Source organism: Typopeltis vanoorti, chromosome 1, assembly GCF_054136105.1.
Source record: "Typopeltis vanoorti isolate ZY-2024b chromosome 1, IOZ_Tvanoo_1.0, whole genome shotgun sequence".
Taxonomy (NCBI): domain Eukaryota; kingdom Metazoa; phylum Arthropoda; class Arachnida; order Uropygi; family Thelyphonidae; genus Typopeltis; species Typopeltis vanoorti.
The window spans coordinates 145,338,970-145,352,351 of NC_143549.1; the positions used below are offsets into that span (position 1 = coordinate 145,338,970).

General features: G+C 36.3%; 1 protein-coding gene across 3 annotated transcripts in view; it reads left to right on the forward strand.

Moving 5' to 3' along the window:
- Nucleotides 1–13,382, forward strand: part of LOC150110511 (arylsulfatase B-like) — a 318,735-nt gene that overhangs the window by 278,567 nt on the left and 26,786 nt on the right. For all 3 annotated transcript variants that reach the window (XM_090394336.1, XM_090394327.1, XM_090394344.1), the window contains 2 exons: nucleotides 4,135–4,232; nucleotides 10,683–10,819. In XM_090394336.1, the coding sequence (XP_090250462.1) occupies nucleotides 4,135–4,232; nucleotides 10,683–10,819 (235 nt within the window). The remainder of the gene's footprint in view (nucleotides 1–4,134; nucleotides 4,233–10,682; nucleotides 10,820–13,382) is intronic.

Here is a 13,382-nt window from a genome sequence, read left to right on the forward strand (position 1 = left end):
TAGTTTTACACACTGTTTAGCTTTCTTACATTTGTCTCTGTATTCTCTAAGAGCAAAAGCTGACTTATTTGCCACGAACTTTTGATATTCTTTCTTCTTTTCCTTCACTGCCTCTTTAACTTCCTGTGTCCACCATGGAGTTCTGATTTTTCTATCCCTGCGCCAAACTTCACCACATGCCTCTCTGGCTGAATCAATCATGGTTTTCTTCAAGGCTTGCCACTGAGTCTCCAAGGTTTGGTTTCTGTTCTCAAACTCTTTCATTTTTTCTTCAATAATCTTTGTGTATTTTAGTCTACATTTCACATCTGAGAGCTGCTCAACTTTTATTCGCTTTAAAACTTTCTTACATGTTATTCTTTTCAATATGAAATTCAATTTTATCCTGCTCAAGACTAAATAGTGATCACTTCCAATTTCAAATCCTCTGTACATTCTGGTGTCCTGCACCAGTGAGAAAACACCACTATCAACAATGACATGGTCAATGAGACTTTTCTTATTCCTTGCCTTTTCTCTCCATGTGAATTTGTGCACATTTTTATGTTGGAACATGGTATTAGTAATAACCAGTCCATGTCCTGAGCAGAAATCCAACAGGTATTTGCCATTATTATTAGCTTTCCTCTTTTCTCCAAATTTTCCCAAAATATTTTTTTATATCTGACAATTATTTCCTACTCTGCTATTTAGATCCCAAACAAGGACCAACTTTTCCTTTTTCATTGTGTCAGTTGCTTTTTCTAAAGCATCAAAAAATTCCTCTGCTTCTACCTTAGTAGAACTTTCTGTGGGACCATAGGCACAAATAAGTCTCATTGTCCAATTCCCCATTCTGATATTTGCTCACATCACTTTACTTGAGACTATCTGCCATTCAAGAAGATTATCCTCGTATTTTGTGTTGAATACTATGGCCACTCCTTCTTTTCCTTGATTGTCATTTCCTGAATACATTTTGTATTTATTGCTCATGAAGATCTCACCAGTTTTTGTCTTTTTTGTTTCAGTCACCCCTATTATGTCGATCTGGTACTTATCTAATTCTTCAGCTAGCTCCATTTCTTTGCCATTCAGGCTTCTTATGTTGATAGTACCGATCTTTAACTCTGGTGATGTTGAGTTGGGGGTGTGCTTTCAGATTTGTGTCCAGTAGCTGACTTTTCGCTGTTCGCCCTGGTTCCCTGGCGAAAACAACAGGGGCCTTGTTTAACCGTGCGACGCCCCAGCCGGTATGAAATTTTATCATGTTGTACCATCATTTTCTATATTGGTTTAAGCCAATAAGAATAAAATTTGGTCGGCTAAATCCCAAATTGCCAACCCATCCTCGTTCATTCACTATCCAGGTAGATACACAACAGGGTGTGCCACGAGAAGGTGAGGATTGGACATTAGGTCAGAAGCCCTGGTAGGTTCTCCGCATTCCTTTAAAGGCTATGTGGAGGTCTCCTCTCAGTTATACAGCTTTGACCCTTAAGCACCCCGGTTCTTAACTTTAATGGGAAAAATCAACACAATGAGTAAGGGAGATTGTGAAATGAAGAGGACATTGGATTATGTATACTAATGTGACAAGTATTTCAAATATGCGAGAGGAGTTTTTGGGATTGGTTATTTTGACTTTGCCAGAAGTACAAGCATTAGTGAGACTTCATTGACAAAGTACACTTTGTTGATGATATACTCATAGAGATAGAATGTAAAGAGTATAGCATTTACAGCGAGCACAGAGGAAACAGAATGAAAAAAGTGGGTTTTACTAATAGCAGAAGAATTGAAGCCAAAAAGAGTAGAAGTATATCAGGAGGAGAGAGACCAGTTCATTTTAGGTTATATGAGGCTAACAGGATGAAATATATAGTTGGTTGCTGTATAGACCAGGGAGTATAATGGAGGATGTAGATTGCATGCATTGGCAAATTAGCACAATTAGGAATGATAAGGCCAAAAGAAATTCCAAAGAGTTAAATAGTTTTAAAAATAAAAGGATGACTTCAACAAGTGCTGATGGTGGGCAGATAACAGAAGTGAATGAAATAGTTGCGTTGCTGAGTGATTTCTTTCTTTCTTTCTTTTTTTTAATGATAACCTCACACATGAAATGTCACAGGACCTATAACACAACAGTGCCTCATGGGGGTAACTTTTTTATGGAAAAATGAAGTAATCTATTGATATGTTTCTTAAAGAGTTTAAGATTGTATACTCTGAGAAACACAGTATGGAGAGATTGTTCCAAAGAATAGAGCTAAATGGAATGAAGCTGAATGATAAGTTTTTCAGTATGTTAGGAGTTGGACAGTGTATGGTATTGGCAAGTGACTGCTCTACCTTTTTACATGGTTAGAGGAAAGTGGAGGAATGGTAGTGGCCAATTCAGATAATACATATAGAAAAGGTACCTTCATGGGCATTGCTTCTCTGAGTTGGTGAGGGAAAGGTCACTTTCTAAGTAGATTGCCCTCAGGAGCGAATGCTGGTCTTGAAATTCACGCTTGTTCTTGTTATCATTCAGGGAGTGAGAGATGTGATTGAAGTCTGATTAGCGGAATAATGAATTACTGACCATATAAAACTATATATTTAAAATTTATGTAAATTTAATCATACAAATACAACATTTATTTTACAAATGATATTCTATATTTTTCAATTTAGCTACTTGAACACAAATTCTACCCTGCGGTCCTTCTTTATGAACTGGTCAATAACATCATCATAAAAAGTTGGTTGTAACTTAATTTTCCCAAGCAACAAGCACACTTATAAAGACTGGCTGAAGCTCACTGGCTAGATCTATGTTGATTGCGTATGGCCTGTATTTAAGCAACAGAATGAGACTACGTGAAATATCTATGCACTCACATGAAATCACAGTGCCGCTGTGAGGACCTGGAAGCTCCTACAACCGAGCAAGCCAAGATAGCTTTGACTAGACGAGCAAGCATCGGCCTTCGATACACAACGCAAAGCTCAATCATTGCCACGCAAGCTTAAGACGTCTTCTATCTACAAAAATAAAAGCCTAAATGGAATGCTTATAAATGTATGCATTTATTAACAAATAAATATTACTTCTTTCTCAATTAATGAGCTTGCGTAGCAGGCATGGAGAATTCGTCCCTGATTGCCCTCTTCTGTATATCATCAAGTATTCTTAGGGAGGTTTTGGATGCACTATCCCCAAATTTGGGAACAATATTCCAAAGTTTGTCTGATCTGAGACTTATATAAAGTGTTAGGAGTTAAGCAGATGAGAAGTAATGTTTTGAATGGAAAGAACAAGTTTTTTTATAGGCTGTGGGGGCTGTGTGTGTAATATATTGTGCCAGGATAAACTGGATGTGAGAGTCACCCCAAGAAGAGAAAGCTGATCTCAAAAGGAAATTTTAACATTATCAAAATTAAGAGGGAGCAAAGTAGATCTTCCTTTTGGGTAATAATGTGGCCTGTGTTTTCAAGGCATTGAAATTTACTATGTGGTCTTCACCCCCATCTGAGGATATTCAGGAGATCAGTGTTTAAGTCATTGGTTATGGAAGATCTTGAGGCTGCTATCATTTAAAGGGAAATATCCAGCTGTTACTGATGATTCAAAGCTAGGAAGAGCAATAGCCAATGAAGATGATGTAGAAATTCTGGATGACTTAAATAGACTGGCAACATAAACAAAGGTTAATGGCTGCCAGTTTAACATAGCCAACTGAAAAGTCATGCACTTGAAGAACATATAGGGACAGGTAAGTTATTATGCCCATTCATAAGGCTTAATAAGGCCACATCTAGACTACTGTGTGTAGATCTGGTGGCCTGGATTGTGGAGGGTGACCAAGACTGTGGCAGTTTTATGAAATGCTCACTAAATAAAACAAAATTCAAACTACATAATTCTTACATTAATGAGCTCTAAAATTCACAGCAAACGGAAATGTCAGTGGTGTATGTATGTATGTGTGTGTGTGTGTGTATGTACACCAGCAGATTGATCTTGTATTTGTTTTATTTAAAAAAGGTGTTTCAAATGTAGGAAAATGAAAGTATTAAAATAATACTTTCTTTTTTTATTAAGGTTAATTTAAAAAATAGCACAAAGATGAATTAATGATGCAGCAACACTAATTTTCCATTTAGGAATGGTAACAGCTTTGGATGAAGCTATAGGAAAGATTGTTTCTGATCTTCAGAAATATGGATTTTGGAACAACACACTTCTTGTATTCACATCTGATGTAAGTTTACTATTGATAATAGCCCTCTCAAATAGATAACTATATTTTTCTAAGATATATTTAGAAATTTTTGGAAAGTAGTAGAATCTGAAACAATTATTTTTCCATATTAATATTTTATGTCTTGAACTTTTTTGCTCTTAGTGGGCTTTTTTTTTATGCTGCTCCAACCACAAAACGTTATTTGTAAATCTATACAACATTTTGTACTGAGGATTTTTATCAATTTCTTATACTTTTTTGTATTTTAAATTTATTTTTACATAGTCTGGAAACCATGCTCTAGACCAAACATGGAACTTTTTTTTTCAAGCCACTTCAAGTCTCTAATAAGTGGGGCATAGCCTCACACTGGGCAGTGATATTCATTTCCTACCTAAAGACAATCACAAACATCCATGCCCATGGTGAGATTCAGACTTGCCACCTGTTGATTGGAGAGCACATGCACTGACTACTCGGCCAACCAGGCCTGCAAAAGCTTAAGTTAAAATTCAAAACCTAAGTTTTGAATTTATATGAATTTAATGGAGATGATGATGATGATGTCATATCCTAAATCCTGCCCAAAATACCTCTTAATTTTGGGCTACATATTTACCCTATGTTTGGTGAACCTTATACTGCTGTCCAGATCTCAATCAATAAAGCATCTCTATTCCCACAGATATTTGTCTGCATGTGTGTGAGTACGTCAAAATTGAAGAACACAGAGAAGTTCAAAGATGCCTATTTGGTGTGTCTCTCCATTGCATGTATTCTCTAGACTGTTGATTGGAGTGCAACTCGTTTTTCTATATTGCGGGATTAAAAAAACCTTCCATGTACGAGATTGTCTAATGCTTGTTTTCAACTTCCTTCACTTGAAAAAACCACTTAAAGATTCTGCTCAAGATTTTGCCCAATAGCTCTGTCAGTAGAAAGAATGCCCTTAGGTTAGAAAGACCTGCATTTAAATTCCACTTAGATTCCACAGCCCTTCAACAAAAGGTGAGTTAGCCAGAAACTTGTATTTTACCACTCATAATACTGTAGGTCCATCCAGAAAACACACAATTAGCAGATATCCTTGACTCCTTTCAAAAACACTACAAAAATTTGTTTAAAGACAATAGTACTGAGGGAAATTATAACTCTTGGAACATTAATGGCTTTCCTGTTAATATTCAAGATGGGCTTGACAGACCCATTACAGTATCTGAGGTTACACAGTCTATAAAGAAAGCCAGACAAGAAAATCTCCAGAACTTGATGATCTAGAGATAGAACTTTACTGCGAGGCCTGGAATTTTATTCTTCCCATTCTAGTTATACTGTTTAATTCTTTTCTCCCATCAGGACACATATGAAGTGAATTTGTAGCAAGCCATACCATCCTCATTCCAAAACCTAATAGAGATCACACCTTAATCAGCAGCTAGAGACCTATTTCTCTATCTAATACTAACTACAAGATATTTTTCTGCATTATCAATAACAGGCTCAGAGTGGTAATGAGATACATAATTAAAAGCACACAGGTGTATGGAGTTCCAGGCTGAGCAGTAGAATTTAATCTATTTCTTCTACATGATCTAATCTGCTTAGATAATACAAAAAAGCAGTCAATGGCAGTGCTATCAGTAGACCTTACTCAAGCATTTGATAATGTCCAGCATCCTTTTAGTACTGTACTTTTAGCCAGCCTGGTTGGCCCAGTGGTTAGTGTGTCCGCTCTCCAGCCAAGAGGCCGTGGGTTCGAATCCTGCCATTGGCATGGATGTTTGTGATTGTCCTACAAACTTTGTGTGGAAAGGGAATCTGCAACCCTACCACTTATTCTAGCAGAAGACATCATTGCCAAAACCATGTGAGGTACGGCAGTGACCATACGGCATCTATGGACATCAAATGTGAAAAAAAAAAAATGAAAAAAAAAACATCCCTTTCTGTTCCACATCCTCCAGCAAATTGGTGTAGATAAAAAACTGCTATCCATTATAAAGGAGCCTATGCCAGTTCAACTGCCTGCCTCCCAGTTAATGGGTTTCTGTCAGACTAAGTCAAAATTCGAAAAGGGGTAATGGAAGGTTGCCCTCTTAGTCCACTGCTCTTTGCATTGGTTCTTGAACCTTTCTTACAAGAAGTCGACAATACACATGCTGTGCAAGGAATAACAGTTCCTTTGACTATGAAGGAAAATAAAGTATTAGTATATGCCGAAGATGTAGTGGGCACTTTGAAGGATAATGATTCCATATATATCTTTTTTGGTATTTTGGAAAAATTCAGCAAGATCAGTGGGTTAACTACTAATGTAGACAAGACAAAATTAAAAGTTTTGGAAAGTGGGATCTTGGAGGTATTCCTTTTATACTAACCAATAAGAGAGAATTCCTCATTATACTTGAAATTCCCTTTTCCACTTACCTAATATTACCAGTTCAAGAACTTATATACAAGAACTTTGAAACCTTAGAAGACTGGAAAATAGGAGCCACTTTTCTTTCTTCTAAACCATAGTATTCAAAACCATAATCTTTCTTGCTCAGTTGTACATAATAAATACTACGGACATCACAGAAGCTAAAGAAAAGCAATTATATATTATTATTATTATTACCCAAAACCCCATGGAGTCAAAGACTCATCTAGGAGGTCCTTTTGTCATACACACAGCTCATCATACCGTGCCTTAAACACACTCAAATTCTCTGAAAACACCACACTCTCAGGCAAGGCATTCCAATCATTGACAACTCTGCATGCAAAAAAAAAAAAAAAAAAAACCTGCTTCTCATTCTCCTGCTCATATCCTCCTTATACAGCTTCCAGGGATGATTTCTGGTCCCTGCTCCCTTATTCTCCCACTATTTGCTGTAAAACCCTCTCCAACATTGATCCTATAATAACCCCTTACTAACTTTTAGGTTCTCTATAATATTTCCCCTCTTCCTCCTATCCACTAGACTCTGTAAATTGCATCTTCTCAATCTTTCCCCATATTCGACATTCCAGAGGTCAGAAACTACCTTAGTTAGTCACCTTTGGACCCTTTCCAACATTTCTTCATCCTTTTGAAAAACTAGGTGACCAAACCTGTGCACAGTTGTCCATGTGTAGCCTAATCAAGCCTTATACAATAAAATCTCTCCTAACTGTCATCCAATTAACTGGATGCCAGTTAGGAGAGATATACAAGATATATAATACCAAAACAATAGCAATTTTGAAGGTCTAAATGTAAACCCAAAATTAAGCCTATGAGATAAGAAAAATATGCAATGGACTTGCATTCTAGCAAGATTTGACAAGCAGTGTTCATCTATGTCAGCACATGGTGTTATGAAACTTCATTGTATACACAGTGAATTTTTAAAGCTCTGGCAACAATCTTGTAAGCAGGCAGACATTCAAAGTTATGTTATGTCATCACACTAAGAAATTCACAACTTTCATGTGATAATACGTACTGTAATTTTTAAATGCTTTTAAATTTGATATTGTGAAATATAAAATTATGTGTATGTGTTTTGAATTTTAAAAAATCCACATGATTTTTGATGTTATCTATTGAATTATGGGTGGCAGATTGAAAAACATGACCAACGAACTTTACATGTTGCAATTTCTACACATGGCATCACAAAACATGATCAGGCAAGTTCTCGAAATATATATTCAATTATTCAGCAAAATCTCATATGTGCAATTGCAAAAGTCCTGTTGTTGCTGCTGCTTAAGAAGGATTCTACTGTACAATGTACAATGGAACAATAATCTCCCTACTTCTACAAGTCAGTGTCCTCTGCATCATTCCCAGAAGCCTTTGTGTTGTCTTCACAATTTTGGCTATGTGTCTCCTAAATTTCAGATCCTTATCCACTATCACCCCAAGATCTCTTATTTCCTCCACTGCCACCAAGCATAAATTCTACACCCATCTTTGTTTCCCAAATTTTAAAACCTTTCGTTTTGCAACATTGAACTCGCATCCCCATTCCTGAACCATTCACTCAATTTATACAAGTCTTGTAATGTCACAACATCTCTACTCTTCATAGTTCATCCCAACTTTGCAACATCTGCAAACAACTGAATATCTCCATCCAAATCTTCACCAATATCATTAACATACAAGTTAAACAGTAATGGCCCTAAAACAGACTCCTGAGGTATACCACTAGTGACTTTCCTCTTCTGGAATATTGCTCCCCCATACACAACTTGCTGATACCCATCAGATAGCCAGTCTCCAATCCAGTGCACTAATCTAATATCCAACCCCATCCACTCTAGTTTGGCTATCAACATTATGTGGTAATCTATCAAAAACCTTTGCGAAATCTAAGTATTTTACAGTGTATCCCTCTCCTCTGTCCAAGGAAGCTGTCACGTTATTGTAATAAGTAGATTATTAAAACATGACCTTCCTTTAACAAATCCATACTGTCCATCAAACATAATACCATTGTGTTCAAACCAGTTCTGGATCCTAGTTCTCACCAGCTTCTCCAACAACTTAACCACAACATCTGACACACAGATAGGCCTATAATTTGATGCTTCTATCACCTCCCTTATAAAACAGCACTATCTTGCCCTCCTTCCACTCCTTTGGAACTTGACCCAGTGCAAGACTCGTATTAAAAAAAAATATGTCAAGGCCGGTGTCAACTCCCTGGCACATTCCTTCAGGATACATGGTGATATATTATCAAAACCCACAGCCTTATTAACATCAGGTTTGTTTAACTCCCCATACACCATTTGCTCACTTACAGTCAGTCTCCAATAGCATTGGCATGCCTAAGGAAGATCATGTTTTACCAACTTACTTATGTACTATAACATGGCGACATCTTGTACAAGGGAGATGCATATACAGTGGTATACTTAGATTTTGGAAAGACTTTTCATAAACTGCCACACGATAAGCTGGTAAATAAATTGAAACAGATGGGATTGGATAACAGACTTCTGAGTTGGATCAATGACTGGCTGTCAGATAGGTATCAGAAAGTTGTATATGTGAGTGTGCAGTATCCTGAAAGAGAAAGATCACTAGTGGTGTGCCACTGGGGTCAGTTTTAGGGCTATTTTTGTTCAATTTGCATGTTAATGATATTGCGATGGGTTTGACTAGTGATATGCAGCTGTTTGCAGATGATGCAAAACTGGGGAGAGCAATGCAGAGTCAAGCGGATGTTATGGCCTTACAAGAGGTCTTGAATAGGTTGCATGAATGGGCTGGTAAGTGGAACTGTCAGTTCAATGTTGCAAAGTGTAAGATTTTGAGATTTGGTAAGCAACAATGGATGCAAGGTATACACTCGGTGGGGAAACTTTACCGGAAGTAGAGGAGATGAGAGATCTAGGAGTAATGGTGGACAAGGACCAGAAATTCAGGGGCTACATTGCACAAGTTGTGAAGACATCACTTTGGATAATGACAATGATGCAGAGAACCCTGACATGCTGAAACAGAGAGGTTATGATACCATTGTATAAGGCCTTGCTCAGGCCTCATATGGATTAGTATGCACAGATTTGGTCACCTGGTTTTCATGATGATGAGGATATGTTGGAATGGGTTTAGAGAAGATTCACAAAGGTGTTCTTTGGAATGTGGAGTATGAGGGCAGATTGAGAGAATGTAAGTTGCAGAGCCTTGTGAATAGGAAGAAGAGGGAAGGGGATATATTATTATTATTATTATTATTCAGGCCTCCATGGAGTCAAAAGACTCATCATGGGAGGTCCTTTCCAGAAAACACAAAGTCTGTTATACCACTCCTTGAACTCATTGACCGTTCTTGCTCTCACCACTCTATCAGGCAATGTGTTCAAAGGTTCAACCACCCTCCATGCAAAGAAACCACTCCTCACCCTCTTGCTCACAGCTTCCTTTCATAATTTCTTCAATTTATGTTCCTTTAACCGTTCATAAACAACATTCAAGATTCTTGATATTGCACTGTTTATTCATCTCTGATGATCTGGATAATTTCCAGTGTTTCCATTGGATAATTTCCAATGTTTCCATTTCCATTGTTTCCACATCACAGTGAAAACTGGGTAATCAAATCTGAGCAATGGTCCAAGCATAGCCTGATCAATGCTTTATACAGTGGCAAGACCATCTCCTTATCCCTATTTTTGCAATCTTTGCAACTTGCAATTTGCCCTCTAAATTTCAGTGTCCACTGTCAACTATCATGCCCAGATCTCAAATCTCATCCACTTCTTGAAGCAAAGCTCCACCAGTATAGTAACATGCTCATATCTCTGCACTCCAAAGTACAGTACCCTACACTTATCAATATTAAAACTGCAATTAATTAAATTTCAGCAAATAATGCTACATATAAATTGATATATATATATATATATATATATATATATATATATATATATATCAATTACCAATTATTTAAAATATAAGTAATAATTCAGTTGTTTTCTTTACAGAATGGTGGTGAAGTTCTTAGTGGTGGCAACAATTGGCCTTTGAGAGGGAGCAAAACGACTTTATGGGAAGGTGGTACTCGAGTCCCAACTTTTGTTCATGGTTCTATGTTACGAAAGAAGGCATATGTAAATAACAAGTAGGATAACATAACATTACACTAATTATAATAAAAAGTAATGCATTTTGAGCATTTTATTCCCAAACATGCAATAATGTATAATTTGGTATGATAATATAGTTATATTCAAGTTTTACTTACTTATTTTTTTTCCACCTTGCATATTCTCTTATGCTACACTCACATGGTGTATTGTCATTTTGAAAAACACTGCAGATGAATGAACAAATCAAATAATCTTAGTGAATAATCTTAGCAAGTTAAAACATTCAATCATTGTTAAACATGAAATAAATATAAACTTAGTTTATTATATTATTATTTATGTATTATATTATTTCAGCTTTTATTATAAGAATAATGAAGTCTGGCAAGGGGAAAAAAAGTCAGAAAGCTATAGCAGTAGATTTGAGGCTGTTTGACTTGAAGTAGATGAAAAGAAGATGAAACATGACAGTTTGTTATGGCAGAAGGAAGGAGACAAAAATGATGAACATGAAGTATGTCAGCAAATTAATTTAGCTGATATTTAAGGAGAATTACCTTTGACATCAAATGATGAATGAGACTTAAAGATCACGAATGTTGGATTTCATTATAACTTCAGCATATAACTGTGAATAAGTGGCTACCACCTCATTTACAATGAAAAGAGAGAGAGAGAGAGAGAGAGAGATGATGATGTATTTTGACACAGAGGGCAGCTAGCAATGTGGAGATTTTGTTTGAGAGAATATATCTTGAATTACATTCAAGATATATTCTTACTATCATTTCTGCAATCTCTTATGTGGGAGTACTATGAAAATGAAATGTGTCAGCAAAGAGCAAGAAATTATAGTAAGGATGAGTTATTATTACAGATGTAACTAGACATATCTTTGCTCTGTTTGTTTAAATTTGAGCATTAACTCACTTACTAGTCAAAGATAAAATAGTTGCACAAAAGTGATGCCAAATCGAGACATCGAAGTGAGGTAATTTTTCCCTTTTTTTTTTATTTTATAGTACTCCCATATAAGAGATTGTAAAAATTATAGCAAATTAGTGCCATGTGTTACAGGGATAAAAAGAGAAGAAGGAACAAGACAAGAGTCCATCCCTGAAAGTTGCAAAAGCAAGCATTGCATAATAGGATAAGATGATAAGGAGAGCAGTGGGTGCACAAAGTGCATGCCGAGAATGCAGACAATGAATGAGTTTAAGGAGTGATATGATAAACGTTGTGTTGTCTAAGTCCTACCTCCCATGATGAGTCTGTAACTCCATGGAGGCTTGTAATAATAAAGCATTATACTTAAAATCAAATGGTCTCAAAATTCACTCTCCTACATCCAGTCCATTAATGGATCTACAATCACTATTAAGGGATTAACAGTTTACAGGATAAAATACAGAAATTGTTCATGCTTTTATCCTTGAAAAACCATAAGATGGTGTGTATTTTTTATCTGCTTTGGCCTGTAGGGAGGTTAAGAGGATTTCAAGATTTAGTGCCAATGGCTGTAGGGAGCAGGATCTTAATTATTGGAAATCATAATCATATATAATTTCAATGATATTTAAAAGTTTAATTGCAGTATGTATATATACTCTAATATAGTAATTGTTCAGTGTCAGATTCAAGACTTATCTATAAACATCGGATGAGTTCACGACATGGTTCAATGATCTTTTAGACATGAGAGAGTATAGACCTTCTGCAATGAGCCCTTTGGCTCCATGAGGGTCAGATGTTAATAATAATAATAATAATAATAACAGCCAATCAAACTGTGCTCCTGAAGTCTACTTTAGAAATAGCATGGTAAAATACAGTATAATCACAAAGCATCTTTGAGTGACTCTTAACAGATCCTTTGCTTTTAAAAATCACTTGATAAACATTGCTGACAAATTAAAAACTTGCAATAACATCTTGCAGAAACTGACAGGTCCTTCATTAGGTGCAGCCATTTCATTATGCATAACCAGTTTGGTATTTGTGTATCCCTCAGAATTCTATTCTCCAGTGTGGCTAAACATTGCTCACACCTCACTGATTGTTGTCTATCTTAACCAAACCATGAGACTTATCTCTGGAACAATAAGATCAACACCAGCTTACTTACTTCCAGTACTTAGTAATATTGCTCCTCCTCCTCTATTACAAAGGAAAAGGTCTTTAGGTAGCCTGTGGAATAAAATTGCTGCAAACAGTAACTTGCTTATACATGAAGATATCTATCATGCAGCTACTCTGAGAACTGAAATCTGCCTGGATAACTGCTGTGCATATGTTGCAGGAAGCCTTTGATATTACATCAGCCTGGAAACTATGACTGGAAGAAACACACAACTAATGTACCTGTCACTATTCCTGATCTAAATGCCATACTAAAGGGTTTTAATCCTCCTTCACATCTCTCCACTTAACTGGATTAGGACAAGACATGTAGGATACAAAGAGATGCTCCACAAATGAAAATGGACCGACTCTCCATACTGTGATCTGGCCTTACATGGACTTCTCTGATATTAAATTGTAGCTTTATTTTGGATTCAGAACTAACTGTTAAATTGTGATATCTTTTGTGTTTTA